General features: G+C 41.8%; 1 protein-coding gene across 10 annotated transcripts in view; it reads left to right on the top strand.

The window, feature by feature from the left end:
• The window catches only part of PLEKHG1 (pleckstrin homology and RhoGEF domain containing G1), a 245,182-nt gene that overhangs the window by 182,732 nt on the left and 38,767 nt on the right, over positions 1 to 23,683 (top strand). For all 10 annotated transcript variants that reach the window (XM_050786239.1, XM_050786241.1, XM_050786242.1 and 7 more), the window contains 4 exons: positions 5,128 to 5,197; positions 14,248 to 14,294; positions 19,076 to 19,226; positions 22,989 to 23,120. In XM_050786239.1, the coding sequence (XP_050642196.1) occupies positions 5,128 to 5,197; positions 14,248 to 14,294; positions 19,076 to 19,226; positions 22,989 to 23,120 (400 nt within the window). The remainder of the gene's footprint in view (positions 1 to 5,127; positions 5,198 to 14,247; positions 14,295 to 19,075; positions 19,227 to 22,988; positions 23,121 to 23,683) is intronic.

Below are 23,683 nucleotides of genomic sequence, written 5' to 3'. Positions count from 1 at the left end.
CGGTGGCTCATGCCTGTAATCCCAGCACTTTGGGAGGCCAAGGTGGGTGGATCACTGGAGGTCAGGAGTTCGAGACCAGCCTGGCCAACAGGGTGAGACCCCATCTTTACTAAAAATACAAAAATTAGCTGGGCGTGGTGGCACAAGGCTGTAATCCCAGCTACGAGGAAGCTGAGGCAGGAGAACTTCTTGAACCTGGGAGGTGGAGGTTGTAGTGAGCCAAGATCGTGCCATTGTGCTCCAGTCTGGGTGAAGAAGCGAGATTCCATCTCCAAAAAAAGAAAAGAAAAGAAAACCAGTCAGATTAGCTTCAGCCTCAAAGAGCATGCTTATATAAAATTAAGAGAGTATTGGCAGAGAGCTGAACTTTTTTTTCTAAATGGGAAAAGAGTTAATTTAATCACACCCATCTTTCTATAAAAGAAAATGATATAAATATCAGAACTATATTTTCTGATCTTACAAAGGGAGTGTTTTATAGGAATATGGAGAAAAATGTTTGGAATTGGGACTGTATTAAAAGATCCTTTCTAAATACAAGATAGACCACTGGATTTTAAACTAATGGTTCAGTAGCCAGGTGTGGTAGCTCACGTCTGTAATCCCAGCACTTTGGGAGGCTGAGGCAGGCCAATCACTTCAGGCCAGGAGTTCAAGACCAGCCCAGCCAACATGGTGAAACCCCGTCTCTACTAAAAATACAAAAATTAGCTGGGCGTGATGGTGGGAGGCTGAGGTAGGAGAATTGCTTGAACCCGGGAGGTGGAGGTTACAGTGAGCCGAGATCACGTCATTGTACTCCAGCTTGGGCAACAGAGCGAGACTCTGTCTCAAAAAAATAATAATAATAATAAAATAAAATAAAGTAACAGTATAGTGCATTGATGTGGTGTCAGACTCAAACAGGTCTTTAACCCATTACCGCTTGCTGAGTTTCAGTGTAATATGAAGGATATTAGTGGACTATCCATACTTAATTGGAAAGGCCATTAAAATACTCTTTCCTTTTCTAGTGACATATCTGTGTGAGGCTGGATTTTTTTTTCCTATATACTTCAACCAGAACAACAGATTGCAACAGATAGAATGCAGAAGCAGCTATGAGAATCCAGCTATGTTCTATTAAGTTAGAGATTAAAAATTTGCAAAAATGGGAAATAATGCTACTCTTCTCACTAAATTTTTTAAGAGTATAAACAGGTCCTGACGCCAAAAGTTTCAGAACCACTGCCTTGGAATGAGGAACACCACACGATAAACTCCATCCCTGTGAAGAGTTCATGATTGACGTTGTGGCTCATTTTCAAATATGAAAGGACAAATGAAGATACTCAGAATTTGAGAGCAGTATCTAATATGAATGACAGAAGCTAAAATCATCAAAAAGGGAGCTCAGCAGAAAACAAAGAACAGGAAAGAAAAGTACAAAATCATTATCATCATCATGGCATCTTTGGAAATAAGGGAAGATTTTGCACCCATGAAATAAGAACAGAAGCATACGCAAGAAACATCCAAAAAGCATGTTTAAAAAAAAACAACTTTGAGGCTAGGTGCGGTGGCTCACGCCTGTAATCCCAGCACTTTGGGAAGCCAAGGCAGCCGGATCACGAGGTCAGGAGATCGAGACCATCCTGGCTAACACGGTGAAACCCCGTCTCTACTAAAAATACAAAAAATTAGCTGGGCGTGGTGGCGGGCGCCTGTAGTCTCAGCTACTCGGGAGGCTGAGGCAGGAGAATAGCGTGAACCCGGGAAGTAGAGCTTGCAGTGAGTGGAGATGGTGGCACTGCACTCCAGCCTGGGTGACAGAGTGAGACTCCGTCTCAAAAAAAAAAACAACTTTGAAATTGAAAATCTGATGATTGAAACAAACAAAAAGTCAATACAAGAAATGGGGGGAAAAAATAGATGGGAAATAAAGTGGAGGTCTCTCCCCACCAAAAAAAATGGAGCAATAAACAGGAAGATAGAAAATAGAAGAGGAAAAATAAGGAAAATTAGCATATTAAACCAGGATATTCAATATGTGAATAATAGGAACTTTAAAACTAGAAGGAAGGAAATATCAAAGACATAATTCACAAGCAGAGATTTTTCTTTTTTTTCTTTTTCTTTTTTTTTATATGGAGTCTCACTTTTGACATGCAGGCTGAAGTGCAATGAGCAATCTCGGCTCGCCACAATCTCGGCTCGCCGCAATCTCCGCCTCCCAGGCTCAAGCGATTCTCCTGCCCCAGCCTCCCGAGTAGCTGGGACTGCAGGTGTGCACCACCACACCCGGCTAATTTTTGAATTTTTTAGTAGAGATGGGGTTTCACCGTGTTGGCCATGCTGGTCCCGAACTCCTGACCTCAGGTGATATGCCCGCCTTGGCCTCCCAGAGTGCTGGGATTATAGGCGTGAGCCACCACACCCAGCCAGGAGCAGAGATTCTCAAGTGTTTTGGTCCAGGATCTCTTACATGCTTAAAAATTATGAAGGACCCAAAAAGCTTTTTTGTTTGTGTTTTATTATGTTTTGTTTGCCACGTTAGAAACGAAAACTGAGAACCTGTTAAGATATCTATTTATTTAATACTAAAAAAGAAACAAGTCCACATATTTCTAGAAAAATAATTTTACTACTTTTTCCAGTAAATTTTTTTGTTTGTTTTGGAACTGTTTTACATTTTCACAGATCTTTTTACTGCCTGACTTACTAGAAGACAACTGAATTCTCATTTTTGCTTCAAGTTTCCATCTGTTGTGATATCACACGTCATGTAGCCTCTGGAAAAGTTCACTGTACTCTCATGAGAGAATGAAAGTTTAAAAATTTAATAATGTCCCAGTATTTTTTATGAGGTCCAACCTTGTGGACCTCCTAAAGGGGTCTCGTCTCAGGAACCCCAGGGGTCCTTAGACCACACTTGGAGAACTGCTATCCAGATCATTTCCCAAATTTGTACATTGGCTCAGTGCATGAAAAAGACCCACCCAAAGCCTGTTATCACAAAATTTTGTAATTATGTCAACTAAGAGAAACTCTGAAAGCTTTCAGAATGGGCTGGGGATCAGAATGATACTGGAATCTCAATAGCAGCGTTAGAATCTATAAATCAACAGGTAGACAAATAGCTCCCTGAATACTCCAAGAAAATTACTTCCAACCAAGACTTTTATATCTACTGACATTATTAGCCAAGTGTGAAGGGAGAGCATTTTTGAAATGGGAAGAGTCTCAGAAAGCATACCTCCTGTTACTCATACTTTACTCATACTCAGAAAGCTATTGCTCAATTTTATAATCTCCCAAAGGAAGGAATACATTGGAAATGGCAATACAGGAGACTAGCGAAGGCTAGCATTAGGAAGGTGTTGATGAAAGAACCAGCAGGACTGGAGAGCAGCCTGTCCAGGTTGGAGCAGAGGTTACCAAGAAAGAAATGCAAACCATAGAATATATATTTGAACACAGTGAGACAAGACTTATACTTCTAGCACACAACTTGCTAATAAATTAAAAGTGTTTATCTTGAAAAAAGGAAAAAAAAAAAAAGAGAAACAATTTTAACTCCAGGGAAAACATGGTTCTCTAAGAAAGGAAATGAAATCATGGTATACTGTAAGGCTAACAGGGCATAATACTTACATGGTCTTAAAGATGTAAATTCTGACATTTAATCGAATCAAATTACATAACAGAACTAGTTGAGAAGGCTGGGCACAGTGGCTCACACTACCTAACACTTCAGGAAGATCACTTGAGCCCAGGAGGACCTGCCTGGTTGACAGAGTGAGACCCTGTCTCTAAAATTTAAAAAAAAAAAGAGAGAGAGACAATCTTAGAACTATTGAGAAGACAAAAGGGTAAGTTTGGGGAAACTGAGAAGTAAATAATATCTAAAACTGAAAAATAATGAGAACACATTATCAGCATGCTTAGAGACATGGACCTTCTTAGAGCAGAAACAGCCTAAAGAATCAGAAATGCTTCTGGGCAGTGCCCATCGAGAATGAGAAGCAGAGAACCAGAAACTGCTTGTTTTTATCATAATTCCTGTAGAACTACTTCACTTTTTATTAAATATATAACATATGGCTCATTAAAATAAACACTTAGCATAGTAAAGTGTATATTAATATAACTCATGTGGAGTGCAATTTAGAAATGTGTTAACATTTACACTAAGAATATTCTTTGACCCATCAATACCATATATAGAATTTTATCCAACAGTGTGAGATTCATTGAATTAATTATGGTACAGTCACACAATGAAGTATTATGCTGTTACTTAAAATAATGATACTCCCAGTAAAAAAAAAAAAAAAAAGTGGGTTTACATTTGAGGAAAGGTAGTTCCCTCCCCAACATATCTCTCCTTTAAAGCACTATCTCTATTATAATTTTGTATTCATTAGTGTGATATTTCATTGAATGCCTGACTCTTCCAATGGATTGGAAGCTCCATCATTAGTGTGATATTTCATTGAATGCCTGACTCTTCCAGTGGATTGGAAGCTCCATAAGACCAGAGCCACGTAGTCCCCAACCCCTAGGTCACAGACCGATACCAGTCTGTGAACTGTGCATGCGCGGGATCTAGGTTATGAGAATCTAACCATAAGTGTAATATGCTTGAATCATCCCAAAACCATCCCCACAATCCAGTCTGTGGAAGAGTTGTCTTCCACGAAACCGATCCCTGGTGCCAAAAAGGTTGGGGATCCCCGAGAGCCCATATCTCACTTTGCTCACTGATGTGTTCCTAATCCTTTACACTGTACCTGGTACCCAGGCAGCTATTTGATGTCTGAATGAGCATCAATGAGCATTCATGTAGATGATGACAAATGTCTACAAAACTTAAAGGTAGGCAGGGCTTAGCTCTGGTGGGAGAACTACGGGTTCCACCTGGGTTTAATCCCCTGCTCCAGCATGACCTTGGGCAAGTCCCTTACATTGTATCATTGTATCATTGTAAACATTGTATCATTGGATACAATGACAGCAGGTCCTCAGTTATCCAATTATATGATTCCTTGTAAATGCCATGGAAATGTTTAAACTTTTAAATTATACGAAATATACTCACCCAGAAGACTACAATCTAATACTTCCTGGCTGTTATTTTTTTATTAGTGAACTTCTGCAAGATTTGGAAAACTGTGAAAATGATCCTGTGGCCATAGCAGAGTGTTTTGTGTCCAAGGTAAGCAGGGTTCATCCTTCTGGGCCAACTGAGACAGATACAGAGTACAGAATTTTTCATTTTAAAGTTAAAATGACTGGTTTGTTTCATATCAGATAGAGTTAGCCACTAATCTTTCTCTGGTTTGTTTGTTTGAGTAGCAAAAATGTATTGTTCCTGGAGCCAGGGAGACGCTAATCTCGTAGTTTTTCTAGAACTTGTATAGTAACTGAATAATGTTACTCTTTGCTGGGAAAAACTTAAAGCTTGGGAGGGGACAGCCCGGAGTAGAAGAATGTTAGAAAAATAGGCCAGGCACGGTGGCTCACACCTGTAATCCCAGCACTTTGGGAAGCTGAGGCGAGCGAATCACCTGAGGTCAGGAGTTCGAGACCAGCCTGGCCAACATGGTGAAACCCCGTTTCTACTAAAAATACAAAAATTAGCCAGGTGTGGTGGCACATGCCTGTAATCCCAGCTATTCGGGAGGCTGAGGCAGGAGAATCACTTGAACCCGGGAGGTGGAGGTTGCAGTGGGAGCCGATATAATGCCATTGCACACCAGCCTGGGTGACAAGAGCAAGACTCTGTCTCAAAAGAAAAAAAAGAAGATGAATGTTAGAAAAATATAAAACACCACTAAACTGTTTTAGTTTAGTGAAAGTGAAAGGTTAGTTTTAGTGAAAGTCCAAGAGAATCTAAATATTTTACGTATAATATATGTGGCACTAGCCTAGTCTCTGTGATTATCTTTAATATAGATAATTATCTTTTGAGGGATAGAGAGACGCAGAATTAATCTCCTGCATTTTAAAAAATGTACTCTTCCACTGTTTTCTTAAGCTGCATCAATGGTTTCAAAAAAATACAAGGAAAGGATTTGACTTTCAAAGCTTAAATGACAGTGAGCTCGTGCTCTGAACTGGAATAGGAGATGGAATTCTGAAACCTACCCGGCGAGCCTTTCCTACATTACTTTCTCAGCATGCTACCTAGTATATAAAGATTCCTGTCTTGTTTAAATTATCTTAAATATTCAACAGCTTTGGAAAGCCTTTAGCAGAAATTGTTTTGCAGCAGACTTTCATGTGGTTTCTGCAGTTGTAGTTTGAAATGCACGAAGGTTTAATAAAAGTTCATGATGGCGCTCTGAGACCCACTGGGAATTAGCACTGTATTTCGAGCTCCGGAGTCGGGTGTGAACTGGGAGACGTGGTTCCAGTCTGACTTGGCTCTGGACTGTTCCACAGGGTCATTTCTGATGGCGGCAGATCCATCCGGATGGCTTCCAAACACAACACCCTGGGTTTTATTGGAGCAAAGTTCCTTAAAGGCAATCCATGGGCTCGTATATAAAACTCTCCTGACTTTGTGTGTGTGTGTTCACATGTAAAATGTTTGTGCACACACGTTTACCCATGTGTAAGCTTAAACTTACAATCCTTTTCACAGTTGCCTGTGTCAAAATTGGACAGGGATTTGAAAAAAAGAAGAAAAATGAAAGAAGGCGAAATGGGTAAAAAGATATGCTGAGTATATCAAAGGAGATATGTTAGAATAACCACAGCACATAAACAACGTAGAAGCTTTCGGAAATGTTTGGGCTTTTACTGGTAACTGTAATCACAAGTTGATTAAAGATGTTCCAGCGTATGCTTAGCTCTCGCTTAATTATTCACATAAAAGTTTGTTTATGTGCCGTGTTGCCAACTCCCAAATCTTCCTTTTCATTGTAATATTGCCAAGTTTAATTAGAAGACTGACTTGAGCACTCTGCATTTTCACATGGTAACGGGGAATCGTGAGGGAGTGCTGGGCTCAGGCACTGCCTGCCTTTCACTCAGCACCCTGACATTTAGAAGATGTTACATCTTCTGAAACACAACCAGCTGCTCAACTCTAGGGAGGAATGGAAAATTGCTTTAATTGGGAGGCCATTAATGAAAGAGGTGAAGCTGACAGTTGACTTCTGCTTTTATCTGAACCACTGGGGCCTGCACAGAGATTCATCTTTGACCTTGCTTACTGTCATGGTATGTGTAGGTTACAGAAGTCCTTATCAACAAATGGAGAACATGGTCGCTTTTTACCTGATGCTCATAGAAGAATGAACCCACAGTTCTCTCGAAGGACGGAAATTAAAGTTTCCTACTGGGCAGGCCAAACCTTCTTCCAGTAAACATTTGGCTGTTTTAGGTCCCTGGAAACACCTAGAATGGCTCACTTTGCTGCTTTTACAAACTCCACCTTCACACCCATCCCTCCTCTTGACTGGCAGCAAGGCTGACCCAGGGCAACATTTAGGAGGGAGACAAAGTCTGTCTTTAGAGCCTCAACCTCCCCTTAGCTGCCTACTCTCCCTCGTTGTGTTGTGTCTTCTTCCTTTTAGAGCCCAGGAAGTGTGTGTGCACACACACACGCATATATACACACACACATGCACACACACACGAAAGCATGCACATGTACCACCCACTTTCTAAAATTATCCTCAAGGAAGTGTGGATATTGGATAGTCATATGATTAGCGTGAATTTAAGTCAAAGTTACCTTTCCCGTATGCTATTTACATATTCAGTCTTTCTTGTAGTGTCCAGTGAAAACTTCTCAGGAATCAGGGAGAGGAGGACCCTGTGGCAGAAGAAACCCTAAAATCATACATATTGCTTTACTTTGGCTCCCTATTCAATCAATATTTGAAGGACCCATGTGCTTGATTGGTCAGCACTGATTATATCATATTTTGGCTCTTTCATAATTAAATGTCTCATTTCTGTGTCATCTCTAATTACAATTTGAAAGATTTGAAAAACTAGAAGGAATATATTTTCTTGTAATTTGTATATATTTGTATAACACATTCCCCTAAATCCTTCTAAGCAGATCTGGGGTGGCATATTTAATAAATAATGGTATCTAACTAGGAACTGTTGATTTTTATGTGAAACCGTCATTTTTAAGGTCCACAGAGCTTCACAAACCTAAGGGCAAACTTGCATTTAATTCCAATTAAGGACATATAGCTGATTTAAATCAAAACCCTCCAATTTAAAATAGGAATAGAGCCATGATATCACAAAATGCACAGAAATTCAATCGTGCATAAGTCATGAGGTCTTATGATAGCTGGGTACAAGTAGGTCACTATATTATGCAATGTCACCTACTTTCATTGAAACCATTGTTTTCTCATTTGTATTTTAAATGATCCTGCAGGTCCCAAATTGTAAGGAAAGTCAACTTGATATTATTCTATTCCAGGTTGAGTATAGCAAGTGGCAGGAAAGAAAAAGCAAGAAACTCAGAAAGTATGAGCCAATCAGAGAAAAGTCCCCATTTGGTACATTAGCTTGCTCACGGACCTTGGGCAAGTCACTCTGGCATTTTCATCCATGGAGCCAGAGCTGGCTTCAAGAACCCATAAGCGAACTCAGGTGCATAGAGGGGCCCAGGTAGAATCTGTAGCGATCGAGGTGTTTGCCTGGTCTCCTGGAGATGGTCATTGCTGTGTGAAACGGCAGGCCCAGGGCTGGTGGGTCTTATGCTTCTTCAGGAGAAGCTAGAAATTGAAATATTTTTTTTTTCTTCTTGAGACGGAGTTTCGCTCTTGTCGCCCACGCTGGAGTGCAATGGTGCGATCTCGGCTCACCACAACTTCCACCTCCCGGGTTCAAGCAAGTCTCCTGCCTCAGCCCTCCGAGTAGCTGGGATTACAGGCATGTGCCACCACACCCAGCTAATTTTGCATTTTTTTAGTGGAGACAGTGTTTCTCCATGTTGGTCAGGCTGGTCTTGAACTCCTGACCTGGAGTGATCCACCCGCCTCAGCCTCCCAAAGTGCTGGGATTACAGGCGTGAGCCAGCGTGCCTGGTCGAAATAAAAATATTTGTATCTTTCAACTTTTAAAAGTTGGCAACTAATTTAGACTTTTTAAAATAGCGTGCTTGAAAATTTGGTACAATGCTTGAAATGTTGGCAAGGCCATGGGGAAACAGACACTCTCACAACCGTAGGAAAAGAAAATGGCACGGCCCCTATGGAGAGGAATTGGGCTGTGTATCTGGCATCTGAATTCACCCTTTCACCCATCAGTCCTACATCGAGAGATCTATTCCAAGGATACACTGACAGAAATTCATGTAAGCATAATACTGTTTAATGTTTGTTACTGCAAAAGACTAGAAACAGCCAAGTCCCTAAACAAGAACCAGTTTGAATCAACTTTGGTATCCACATAATGAAGTACTGTGAAGCAATAACAGTAAAGAATATCTTGGCCGGGCATGGTGGCTCACGCCTATAATCCCAGCACTTTGGGAGACCGAGGCAGGCAGATTACCTGAGATCAGGAGTTCAAGATCAACTTGACCAACATGATGAAACCCCATCTCTACTAAAAATACAAAAAATTAACCAGGCGTGGTGGCAGGCACCTGTATTACCAGCTACTAGGTAGGCTGAGGCAGAAGAATCACGTGAACACAGGAGGCGGAGGTTGCAGTGAGCTGAGATTGCGCCACTGGACTCCAAGCCTGGGCGACAGGGTAAGACTCTGTCTCAAAAAAAAAAAAAAATCTTTTTACACTCCTCAGCGAAGGGAGTGGATAAAAGTGTGTGTACAGCACTGTGGTTCCCAAAGTGTGGTCCTGGACCTGCAGCATCAGCGTCACTTGGAAACTTGTTAGAAATGCAGACTCCTAGGCCCTACTCCAAGACCTATTACATCAGAAACCCAGCAATCTATGTTTTAATAGGCCCTCCAGGTAATTCTGATACTCAAGTTTGAGGATCACTGGTATAACATTTGTTTATCTAGGAGATGAAAGCCTGTAAGATTAAAAATTGATAATAAAAAGTAGGTTAAAAATGATTAAAAATTGATACAGGAATGGAGGGAACAGACTAGAAGGGAAAAGAATAGAGATTAGGCTTCTTTGGAGGCAGGGAGCGGTGGCTCACACCTGTAATCTCAGCACTTTGAGAGGCCGAGGTGTGTAGATCACTTGAGGCCAGGAGTTTGAGACCAGCCTGGCAAACATGACAAAACCCCATCTCTACTAAAAAAATATATATATATATATTATATTTTTTAAATATAATATCAGCTGGGCCGTAGTGAGTAGCTGGGACTACAGGTGTATGCTACCACACCCAACACATTTTTTGAATTTTTAGTAGAGATAGGGTTTCGCCATGTTGGCCAGGCTGGTCTTAAACACCTGGCCTCAAGTGATCCGCCTGCCTTGGCCTCCCAAAGTGTTGGGATTATAGGCATGAGCCACCATGCCCAGACTAAAATAAGGAAACTAAACAGAATACCATTGTTACACTTAAATAATTCCATAACATCATGAAGTTTCACCAGTCACTATTCATATTCCCTTTTTTCTTTTTAAAAGATTTTGCCTGTTTGATTTGCAAATAAAAATCACACAGAGCAGGCTGTGCTTGGTGGCTCACGCCCAGGAGGCAAAGGCTGCAGTGAACCGATATTACAACACTGCTCTGCAGCCTGGGTGACAGAGCAAGACTCCATCTCAAAAACAAACAACAACAACAACAACAAAAAAACACACACCACTTCCTACCTCTGTCTGCTGAGAAATCCTAGAAATGATGATTACCCTACAGCAAGAGTGTCCCTGATACCCAGATTGTGGTCTCCCAACACTGTTTCCTGCCAGAAGGAATAGGGACTCCATGAAGAATGACTGTAGGGCACGAAATATACACGATAGTCTGGAACATCTTGTCACACCAGGAAACAAGCTACAAAACACCATAGGCCAGGTCATGAATGCTCAAGAAGGGGCTCCTACTAGCCAAAAACGGGATAATTTGAGCATCAGTGAAGATAATTAACTGAAAACAATGAAAACTCATTAAATAGGCCCATATTAATGAATTTGCAGTGATATTAAAACACCAAATTGATCACATTTGCATGATACTGGAGAATCAATGCATTATTTTGAAAATTAAAGGAAAGAATTGGCTGGGTGTGGTAGCTTATGCATGTAATCCATTACGCTTTGGGAGGCTGAGTCAGGGGGATCACTTGAGCCCAGAAGTTTGAGACCAGCCTGGGCAACATAGCAAGACCCTGTTTCCATAAAAAAGTTTAAAACTTAGCCAGAGGTGGTGGCAATGCCTGTGGTCCCAGATACTCTGGAGGCTGGGGTGGGAGGATCACTTGAGCCCAGGAGGTTGTGGCTGAAATGAACCATGACAACGCCTCTGTACTCTAGCATGGGTGACAGAGCAAGATCCTGTCTTGAAAAGGAAAGAATTAAGCATTTATTCTGCCTTTCCCATACAAACCATAAACTGCAGAGTAACCAAGAGTTAATATAAGGAGGTTCTATTTTTGGAAAGATTCCAGCTAATAAATAAGGAATAAAGTATTAGAAATACCACCATTTTCCAAACCCTAATAAATTAATAGATCTAGCCAATAAGTACCAATGGTTGTTAGCATCACAGAAGAGAGACAACCAGACTTTATGTCCATTGGACTTCCCGATTCCATTAGACTTCCATTGTACTTCCATTAGAGGAAGCACAAAATAGCCACTGGTGTATCGTGCCAAAGTATGGAACCTAAATCTGAGCAAGTCTCTACTAAACCAGTACGACTATAATGGACAGGGCATATTAAATGAAACCAGGCTGGGCGTGGTGGCTCACGCCTGTAATCCCAGCACTTTGGGATGCCAAGGTGGGTGGATCACTTGAGGTCAGGAGTTCAAGACCTGCCTGGCCAACATGGGGAAACCCCGTCTCCACTAAAAATGCAAAAGTTAGCCAGGTGTGGTGACGCATTCCTGTAATCCCTGCTACTTGAGAGGGTGAGGCAGGAGAATCAGTTGAACCTGGGAGGCAGAGGCTGCAGTGAGCCAAAATCATGCCACTGCACTCCAGCCTGGGCAACAGAGTGAGAATCCATCTCAAAAACATAAATAACAAGGAAACTCTAAGGATGTCATCAGTAATACTGGAACTGGGGCTGTGCAGCACAACAGTATGGTTTCTTCAACTCACTTGCAAAAGGAAGAAAAATAGGGGAGAACTGAAAGCTTAAAAGAGACTATTAAAGAGATAGCAACCATTTGCTCTCTGTGATTTTTATTTATTTTTATTTTTTTTAAAAGACAATCTCACTCTATCGCCCAGGCTGGAGTGCAGTGGTGCGATCTCGGCTCACTACAAGCTCCGCCTTCCGGGTTCACGCCATTCTCCCACCTCAGCCTCCCGAGTAGCTGGGACTACAGGCGCCCACCACCACACCTGGCTAATTTTCTGTATTTTTAGTAGAGATGGCATTTCACCGTGTTAGCCAGGATGGTCTCAATCTCCTGACCTCGTGATCCACCTGCCGCGGCCGCGTGATCCACCTGCCGTGATCCCAAAGTGCTGGGATTACAGGCGTGAGCCACCAGGCCCGGACTGCTCTGTGTGATTTTTATTTGCAAATCAAACAGGCAAAATCTTTTAAAAAGAAAAAAGGGAATATGAATAGTGACTGGTGAAACTTCATGATGTTATGGAATTATTTAAGTGTAACAGTGGTATTCTGTTTAGTTTCCTTATTTTAGTCTGGGCACGGTGGCTCATGCCTATAATCCCAACACTTTGGGAGGCCAAGGCAGGCGGATCACTTGAGGCCAGGCGTTCAAGACCAGCCTGGCCAACATGGCGAAACCCTATCTCTACTAAAAATTCAAAAAATGTGTTGGGTGTGGTAGCATACACCTGTAGTCCCAGCTACTCAGGAGGCTGAAGCAGGAGAATTGCTTGAACCCAGGAGGCAGAGGTTGCAGTGAGCAGAGATCACACCACTGCACTCCAGCCGGGGCAACAAGTGAGACTCCGTCTCAAAAAATAAAATAAAGTCCTTATTTTAGAGATACATGTTAAACTATTTACAAGCAAAATGATGTCTAGAATTTAATTCAGGATGATGGGGAAGCAGGGGAGTGGCGGGGGACAGAGACAAGGAGTTAATGATTATTGAGGTTGGACAATGGAAACTTGGGGATTCATTATACCATTCTCTCTACTTGAAACTTTCCATTAAAAAAAAGTTTAACCTAATTCCAGTTGAGGTTAACAGGAAGGATTCTAAGTAGAGATTTTAGAATTTTAAAAAATTAAAGCATTAAAGCTGCCAGAAAAATAGGCACTTAGAGTCACATGTGAATCTAGCATTAAGTGGTCTAAAAAGTAAAAGAAAGTAAAAGTTAAAAAAAATTGCAGAATATGAAACCCCACCAAAATAATCTGTGGCTCTTTTTCAAAATATAATTTCAAGGCCAAGCATAGTGGCTCATGCCTGTAATCCCAGCACTTTGAGAAGCTGAGGCGGGCGGATAACTGGAGACCAGGAATTAGAGACAAGCCTGGCCAACATAGCGAAACCCCATCTTTACTAAAAATACAAAAAATTAGCTGGGCGTTGTGACGCATGCCTGTAATCTCAGCTACTCGGGAGGCTGAAGCACAAGAATTGCTTGTACTGGGGAGGTGGAGACAGAGGCTACAGTGAGCAGAGATCGTGCCGTTGCACTCCAGCCTAGGCAACAGAGCGAGACTCCATCTCAAAAAAAAAAAAAAAGTAATTTTATTTTAGATTTTGCAAGAGCTAGGAATTCATTGGCCTTGAATTAGTTATTCTGACTGACGGTCTTACCATCAAAAGTTCCGGCCACTTCCTCTCCCTGTCTACATACCTCTTTTCTTTGAGAGTCTAGGAAAAAATTGTGAAAGACATTGAAATCCACCAAAGTCGGGCATGGTGGCGCATTCCTGTAATCCCAGCTACTCGGGAGACTGAGGCAGGATAATCACTTGAACCGGGGAGGCGGAAATTGCTGTGAGCCGAGATCATGCCACTGCACTCCAGCCTGGCCAACGAGAGCGAAACTCCGCCTCAAAAAAAAAAAAAAAAAAATATATATATATATATATATATGTAGAAATGTCAAGGCCCAAATGCTATTTCTTTTTATTGTTTTCAAATGAATGTGTCTGTGCTTTGTTTCCTATAAAAATGTCTTCTGTTTCCTTGCAGAGTGAAGAGTTCCACATTTATACCCAGTATTGCACTAACTATCCAAGGTATGGATCAAGAATGGGACAAGAGTACTTTTGCTCACTTTCACATTGTTTCAAGTCAGCTGGTGCAGTACACATGGTTGTTAGGTGTTCTGTGCCTGGCCTTGTGCTGAATAATATGGGAAGAATGCAAAACGTGCTGAGAACAGATTATAGGGGTACCCAGATATGGATCCATCTGGGCTTTGGGGCTCCCTGCAGAGCCAGTGTGGGGAAAAATTGAAAAAGTCTATGGAGAAACCAAAAAGGTGACTAGGTATCTCCAAAAGGAAACTAAGCAAGCTGTCGCATCAGGGTAAGTCTTGCCTGCTAGCCCTTTTCTGTGTGTGTCATGTTTTTAAGAATTTTGGAAACATTGCTGATGAGTTTTTATAATCTAGGTGGGGAGAGAACAGGTTCTATTTTTTCCAAATAAATTTTACGAACTATATAAGTTTAAGGGAGTTCAGAGGAAGGACAGATCATCATAAGCCTAGATGAGAAGAGGGGCTTCATCATCTCGCCTGGGTTGTTGGTTCAGTTTTTCTTGCATTGGAAATCAATGTCACAAGGGCCGTGTAGGAAGCATCCTTGGACAATGTATTGACCATTTCAGTAAGAGAGTTGGGCCTAAGATGATGGGCTACAACTGTAGGAATTTCTTTTTTTTCTCCAGAAGACATTTATTGGGCCCTTACTAATTCCTAAGCACTGTACTAAATGCTGTACATACAAAATACTAAATTTAACTTTTCAAAGCAATCCAGAGACATTGAGGGATTTTTTTTTTTTTTTTTAAAGCAGAGCACCCATCCCAGTGCCTGGCCCCTCCTAGGTTCTTCATAAGTGCTAGTTCATCATCATCCCTGCCCCTTCCCCATTTCATGGATGAAGTAACTGAGGCTCTGCTAGGTAAGGTGATTCTCTGAGGGGTGCATAGCTGATGAATGCCCCAACCTGGATTTGAACCAGGGTTTCTTCTCCAACTTCTAAGACCTCGTGCTACTATGAATATGTCCTTGTAAAAGTTGCTGAAACTGTGATTCTCCCCCTGCCTTTTAATTTTCCTTTTTTTCCACATGATTAGCAGACTTTGAGTTATGGATTGTTTCGTTTTGTTTTTTTGAGACGGTCTCACTCCACCACCCAGGCTGGAGTGCAGTGGCGCGATCTCAGCTCACTGCAACCTCTACCTTTGGGTTCAAGCGATTCTCCTACCTCAACCTCCTGAGTAGCTGCAATTATACCACGCCCTGCCAGACTTTGAGTTATCTTAAGGACCAGCCAGGAAGAAGAGCGCTAGGGAGACTTTACACATTCTGTAGCCAGTCTTGGTAGACAGGTCCCTGATGATAAAGTGGATGGTGGGATCCACCTAGAAGAGAAGCCAACAGGCTGAGCCCTGAGTGTTACTTCTGGAAGGAAGAATAAATAGGTCCCCTGCTCCCCACTGTCAGGAGTAACCTCGGAAAGCCAGTGTAGATTAAAGACCGCCAGGATGTTGCTGCATGTGGTGGCATGCATCTGTAGTTCTACAGCTACTCAAGAGTCTGGGGCAGGAGGATAGCTTGAGCCCGGGAGTTTGAGGCTACAGTGAGCTATTATCGCACCACTGCACTGCAGCCCAGGCAACAGAGCAAGATCCTATATCTTAAAGACCCAAGAAGCAGCCAGGTCCAGGGACTTATGCCTGTAATCCTAGCACTTTGGGAGACCAAGGCAGGCAGATCACCTGGGGTCAGGAGTTCGAGACCAACCTGGGCAACATGGCAGAAGCCCGTCTCTACTAAAAATACAAAAATCAGCTAGGCGCGGTGGCACATGCCTATAATCCCAGCTACTTGGGACGCTAAGGCAGGAGAATCCCTTGAACCTAGGAGGCGGAGGTTGCAGTGAACTGAGATCACACCACTGCACTCCAGCCTTGTTGACAGAGAAAGAAAGACTCTGTCTTAAAAAAAAAAAAAAAAAAAAAAAACCTGAGAAGCCAGAAGTTCAGAGGCTCAACTTACTCATGGCAAATATTTTCACTTGGAGGATCCTTGCTTTCCCCAGTTTCCCCTAAAAAAACAAAACAAAAAATAAATAAATAGACCCACGTGCATATTAGAACATTTACTATACATCCTTATCTGTAGACCCACCCATAGCTAATTTACATGGTTTCACTTAAGCAATTTTCTCTCTTAAAGGATTTGTTTCCATCTTAATGCTGAAAACATCAGGAGCCCCAGCTAAATCCCATGATTGTAAACCAAAAGCCAGCGTGCCTCACACCCTAACTCAGAGGGGTCACAGAATCGGCCCTCAACTTCTCCACAAAACTTCTTCCTCAGGGAAGGAATAAACGTTCAGATTCTGAAGAATCAACAAAGTTCCGGACCCAATTATGAGAATCTAAAACGATACAGGAGCTTGTTTGGGGAATTATGTTTGTGTAAATTTCATTATAAACATATCATTTGAAGAAATAACTTCTTAATTTAAACTTCCAAAATTGCAAATTCAGAAGATTTTGTGATTTACTAAGAAGAGTACAAAATAAAAACAGCCTCTCTATATATGCTAGGCTGCCTCAGAGCCAGGGAAAAGGCAAAATCATTTGCGCAAGGACATTTTTAAGAGCTTGTCATTCATGGAGCACTGTCCCAAGCCTGGTGTAAGTTGGCAGGAAATAGCAAACAATACCCTTGCCTTCAAGCAGTTTCTATTCTTTTGAAGGTCAGATGCAACTAAATGCCATGGTGAAAGAGCACGTTCTGGAAAATCAAATAAATATAAATTAACACAGGACAAACTCAGTAATGTGTAATAAAAGCTCAAGGTTAAGGATAATTTTCTGGAGAAAGTTGTCTTTTTTTGGAGTTAGAGGCTCGCTCTGTCGCCCAGGCTGGAGTGCATTGGTGTGATCTCAGCTCACTGCAACCTTTGCCTCCCAGGTTCAAGCAATTCTCTTGCCGCAGCCTCCCAAGTAGCTGGGATTACAGGCACGTGCCACCACACCCATCTAATTTTTGTATTTTTAGGAGAGATGGGGTTTCACCATGTTGGCCAAGCTGGTCTCGAACTCCTGATCTCAAGCGATCCACCGCCTCGGCCTTCCAAAGTGCTGGGATTACAGGCATGAGCCACCGTGCCTGGTGAGACAGTTGTCTTAAAAAAAAAAAAAAAAAAAATTGAGTCTGACTCTGAAGAAACATGTTAGCAGAGAGGTACTCAAAAGTTGTTCTCAGTGAAGAAGACATGTCCATTTCTTGCCCAATTGTGTGGTTTTCATATTCATGGAGAAATATTTTAACTTGTCTGCTTGTATCCAATCAGTTTGCTCTCTGAGACCCGAAGTTCCTTTCTCCCACTTAACAAGCCAAAAGTGCCAGGTATTTCAGCCCATCTGACAATTTTCCTTCCCCCTTTGGAGCCAGGCTGATGATATTAAATGTCGCAGGCACATCTTGACAGTGTCCACTATCTTCATACCAGTCACACCTCAGTGATTTTACTGTGAAGAGACACAAGCTCCCACACTCTGTTCCCCAGGGAGGGGCTCAAACCCGGCCAGGTCCTTGTCCTCAGATGCCTGCCTGTGCCCAAGACTTCCAGGAACCTGGAGCTCAGCGTACTCCTAATTTGTTGCAGGTTTTTACCCTTAAGCAAGAGCCCAAGCCTTTAGGTGGCCAAAGGGCTACAGAGCAGCCGATTCTGACTCTAAAGAACCTTAGAAGCGTTCCTAGGTTACATGATGGAGTTTTGAAATCTTGACTCAAGGGGAAAATAAATCAGTGTGAATAGATTTTTCTCAAAGTAGATTGGCACAAAAGGGATTCTAATGGTTTAATTATGAAACTTCCATTTAACTTTTTCAGAGCCTTATTTTGTTGTTTGGCTCTATCTGATTTTCTCAATTAATCCTAAAAATATTACTGACTTAGGGAGAAAAGGGCTGAAATTATTTCCACCTGCTTCCTTCTACATTTTGAGAACAAAAGATTTTTAATTTACGTGTGTGTGACTGCACAAGCCATTAGCTTGCTTTGTGATATGAGCATTGTTTCAACCATTGCCTTAAGATGTTTTGGGGCTGTCTATGCCCAGCACCTCGGGGGGATCTGGGCTGAAGGAATTCTAACCGACTGTTGGAACACCCTGATCTGAGGTGCATTCTATCGGAGCAAGACTCTCTGGCTTTCCCAGAAGCTGTATTATATGTAAGGATAACAATTTGGAGGTGGAAAGGGAGACCTGTGCGAAGATTCCCCCAAGGGAAGAGATCTCTAAGGAAGGCCACCACATAGGGTCACAGTCTGTGCATCATATAAAAGGGGCCGGCAGAGGGGGTGATAAATGCTCTGACAGGGGGCTGGATCTCCTAGCAGGAAGGAACTCCTTTTTCTTAGTAGAAAGAAAGTCTGCCTAGTCTTTATAATCTAACCTGTGGAAATGGAATACAGACGTGCCGTGTGAGCACTGTACAGAGATACCCAGATAGGGCACAGCTAGGGGCTAAAATCCCACTCATTTTGCCAAGCCATGGGCCCTGGCACAAGGCTGCGTCTCCTAGAAAGAAGGAACTTGTTCCTTAGAAGCCATGAGTCCAGGGTGCCACTGCCACTGGGTCCAGTGCCTTTTTCTAATTCACCCGCCCAGAGGGACCCCTTTCTCCAGTTCACCTAAAGGCGTGCTGATCTGGCTGCAGCTCTGGAACTACCCTACCCATTTTAGAGCATTTACACTTGTAATGGCATTTAAAACTTGAATATCCACATAAAGCATTACAATTTAGATAAAAACATGGATTCTTCCTGCAGATCCGTGGCTGTGCTAACAGAGTGCATGAGGAACAAGATACTGGCCAAATTCTTCAGGGAACGTCAGGAAACTCTGAAGCACTCGCTGCCTCTGGGGTCCTATCTCTTGAAACCAGTGCAGCGGATTCTCAAGTATCATCTCCTTCTGCATGTAAGTTTCTGCCTGGCGTGAGTACTTTCCAGGGGATGGGAGTTTTGTGTGTATATATTAAGTTTGGTGGAAAATACCAGAAAATGCTGTGGACATATGGAAACATTTCCCACACTCATATTTCACAACTGACTAATCTGCTTTGAGGATTTGGAGATATTTATATTCTAGGCCCGTAGCCCCATTGACAACAGCCAAGAGAAGAGATTAATCTTAGCTCTGATTCTGATGGGGCTTAGGAGTGCCTCGCCCTGTGCACTGACAGTTTCAGGCAGGGAGCTATCATGCAAATGGAAAACAGATTTTGTAATGTTTCCATCAGCCCCGATTCAGTAGGCAATTGGAAAGGAAAGCTATTTGTCATAGATTGGCTTTTGTATGGAGAGCAAGGAGATGGGGCTAAAAAGGGAGAGAACAGATGAGCAGAGTCATAAGTGACCTCCACGCTGGGCTTAGCGTCACTTCAGGTGTCTCTCCTCTTATATTATTTTCCACTACTTTTACAAAATTCAAGAAGGCTTTAGAAACAAAGATAATCATATCTCTTAAATTGTTTTTCCTTTTCTTTTCTTTTTTTTTTTTTTTTTTCTTGAGACAGGGTCTGGCTGTGTTGTACAGGCTGGCATGTAGTGGTGTAATCACAGATCACTACAACTTCCGCCTCCTGGGCTCAAGCAGTCCTCCTACCTCAGCACCCTGAGTAGCTGGGACTCCAGGTGTGCACCACCATGCCCGGCTAATTTTTTTGTATTTTTGGTAGAGATAGAATGTCACCATGTTGCCCAGCCTGGTCTCAAACTCCTGAGCTCAAGCAATCCTCCTGCCTCAGTCTCCCAAAGTGCTGGGATTACAGACGTGAGCCACCACGCCTGGCCTCAAGTTCTTATTTCTTACCCTCCAAAACAGTTGATGCGAATGAAAAAAAAATAAAAAAAAACAAAAACCTATGATAGTAGGTAATTTTCATTCTGTAAGTAGGGCTTGCTTGCTTTTGTAGCAGGAGAAAGACAGTACAGTGGAGTGGTTAGGAACAGGGCTCTGGGAAAGACTGCCTGGGTCTAAATCTTATCAATTGCCCACATTCACTGTGACTCACAGGCATTTGATAAAAATAAGCTATTGTTTTTTATTATTTTTATGATACATTAAAATCCCCTTTTTAAAGGAATTTTAATTCAGAGTTCCTCTCCACATCAACAGGCCTGCAGTTTACAGGTATCTCTTTTTAAGTGATTCCAAGTTTCTAACTTGGATAATTATTCCAGATTTGTTTGGTTCATATATATTTAAAATTTCAAGAACTTTGTCCATCTTTACTAGCAATTTCTTAACTTCGTCTGTTTGCCTGGGTGGCTTATCTTTGGAGAATCTTATGTTCCCTGAAGTCACATTGGGGATATTATTTTAATTTTTAAATTGATCCTTATGACCTCTTAGATTTAGTGGGATTTATTTGCGAAATCAGTGTCCAAATAACTCTTAAATAAGATTTGTCTCAGGACACATCTCTGCTGAATTCTGTTAATATAATGTCTAAGATGTGTGTGTCCCAAAAATCTCTAATGTGGTCTTCTAGACAGTGAGATGGCCGTTAATCGAAAGGAAAGTTTAAGATCTCAGTTAAGCGTGTGAGACAACGAGTCAAGATCCTTACAAAAAGTTAATTAACAGGAAAAACAGCCTTTATCCTGCATATTAAGGGCTGGCAATGAAGAAAAAAAAGTGGTTAGATTAATCCAAAACTGACTTCTGGTTGCTTTTGAAGTGTTTTCTGTTTTCATAGATGATTAGAGGGCTCCCTCTATGTCATTCACATCATTTCTTTCTTTTTGTTTTTCTTTTTATCTTTTTTTTTTTTTTGAGATGGAGTTTCTCTCTTTTGCCAGATTAGAGTGCAGTGGCACAATCACAGCTCACTGCAACCTCTGCCTCCCAGGTTCAAGCGATTCTCCTGCCTCAGCTTCCCGAATAGCTGGGACTACAGGTGCGCACCACCACGCCCAGCTAATTTTTTGTATTTTTAGTAGAGATGGGGTTTCACCATATTGGCCAGGATGGTCTCGATCTCTTGACCTCATGATCTGTCTGCCTCGGCCTCTCAAAGTGCTGGGATTACAGAAGTGAGCCACCGCGCCCAGCCCATTCACGTCATTTCAAAGTTATGTAGCCATCCATGAAAATCCCCACAGAAATATCCTCTGTACCTCCCAGTCTGTTTACTGATGAGCACAATTGTCTCTCAGGCTAAAAGAAGAAATCATTATGTTTTTAAATTTGCCGTTTAGGACCTTGTTAACAGCTGAGTCCAAGCATGGAAAGAAAATGTAAATTCTTATACAGTTTCTAGCTAGATGAAAAAGTTGAGTATTCAGTAAAAGTAAACAAAGATCTACATCGTTACTATAAAATAATGGGACTAATCTTCAAGTTGTACTATAACATTTAACCTCTACCTGTTAGCTGATTGTGTATGATAAATGTAACAAGAACGATCTAATTGATTAGTGTTTTCTTACTGTTTTAGGCACTAATATAGGATTACTGTTATTGTTGTTTTTAAGAAGGCAATAGTTTCAGTTTAATAAGCACTTATTTGCCACCCAGCTCTCTGCTGGCCACTGAGGAGAGATAAAGAATCAAAGGAACTCTATACAATAGTCTCTATCTTTAGACTGTTGAGGATCAAGGGACAAGTGTCCTATGTGCTCAAAAGAATTAGAACAAAGATCCTGTCCCTCTCTCATGTTCCTGGGATTGTGGGCCTCCAGTGGTAAGATGATTGCTAATGTAACATACTTCTGACCATCAGAGAATTGAGTGCTGAAACCATGAGATCCTTCTCAACACTCTGAAGGATTGTCTTTAGTCCACTTCATTTGGCCTTTAAAACCTTGTCTATAGGAAAATGTGCTAAAATGCCTACTTGCTATAGAGATCGTTTTGTAAAGATAGTTTTCACTATATTTTTGAGTCTGTTAAATATTAAGGTCCTGTGTGAAACATTTGCTTCCTAAATAAATAAGGGAAAAAATAAGTATGCGTTTTATCTTATAAGAGTGAGAACTATATTACTGAGAACTGTTTAACATTGGCCACCAGGAAGCTCAGAACTCTACAGCTATGAGATCAATTCCCACATCTGTTGTAATAACTGTAATATCACTGTGATACTCAGTGGGCTACATGCATGTTGTATTTTATCCTGTTTATCCTGGAATTCTATTCTACTTTTATCTTTCTTATCCTTTTTTTTTTTTTTCTCCTTGTCTTACCATTTTGTTGTAGATATTTCCAGCCTCAAAATCTTAAAGAATGATGGTAGTCTGTAAATATTTTATCAATTAATTAATTCTTTATTTATTTTAAGGCAAAGTCTTACTCTGTCACCCAGGCTGGAGTGCAGTGGCCCAATCTTGGCTCACTGCAACCTCTGTCTCCCAGGTTCAAGTGATTCTTCTGCTTCAGCCTCCCAAGTAGCTGGAACTACAGGCATGCGCCACCATGCCCAGCTTATTTTTGTATTTTTAGGAGAGACAGGGTTTCACCATGTTGGCCAGGCTGGTCTCGAACTCCAGACCTCAGGTGATCCACCCATCTCGGCCTCCCGAAGTGCTGGGATTATAGGCGTGAGCCACCACACCCAGCTGGTAGTGTGTAAATAAATAAGTAAAAATAAAATATAAGGAACTAATCATAGAGGTGGCATTTGTTTCACTGGCTGTATGAAAAAAATGGGAAAAAAATTGTTCTTTTTTGTTTAAGGAAATAGAAAATCACCTTGATAAGGACACAGAAGGCTATGATGTGGTGCTTGATGCTATAGACACAATGCAGCGAGTCGCCTGGCACATCAATGACATGAAGCGGAAACATGAGCACGCGGTCCGGTTACAGGTGAGCCTGCGAGGTGTCGGTGCCCAGCAGGGTTGCAGGTGTACTGACTGACTGTTTTCCCAATAAAATATTAAGACTGCGCAAGTACTGCACTACACTCACGGTCTTCAGTGTAGTTCTCCCTGAAAAAAGTTCAGGACATCAGTAATACTGACCATTGTCTAGTATGGCTATTTAAGAGAAAGTGACATTATAACTTTTTTTTTTTTTTTTTTTTTTTTTTTCTGAGATGGAGTTTCGCTCTTGTTGCCCAGACTGGAGTGCAATGGCACAATCTCAGCTCACCACAACCTCTGCCTCCAGCGTTCAAGCAATTACTCTGCCCCAGCCTCCTGAGTAGCTGAGATTACAGGCATGCCTGGCTTATTTTGTATTTTTAGTAGAGACAGGGTTTCTCCATGTTGGTCAGGCTGGTCTCGAACTCCTGACCTCAGGTGATCCACCCGCCTCAGCCTCCCAAAGTGCTGGGATTACAGGCATGAGCCACCAATTTTGTATTTTTAGTAGAGACGGGGTTTCTCCATGTTGGACAGGCTGGTCTCGAACGCCCGACCTCCGTTGAT

The sequence above is a fragment of the Macaca thibetana genome, chromosome 4 (assembly GCF_024542745.1).
Source record: "Macaca thibetana thibetana isolate TM-01 chromosome 4, ASM2454274v1, whole genome shotgun sequence".
Classification (NCBI taxonomy): Eukaryota; Metazoa; Chordata; class Mammalia; order Primates; family Cercopithecidae; genus Macaca; species Macaca thibetana.
The sequence above is the reverse complement of the archived record's forward strand: the minus strand, read 5'-3'. Positions and strand labels throughout refer to the sequence as shown.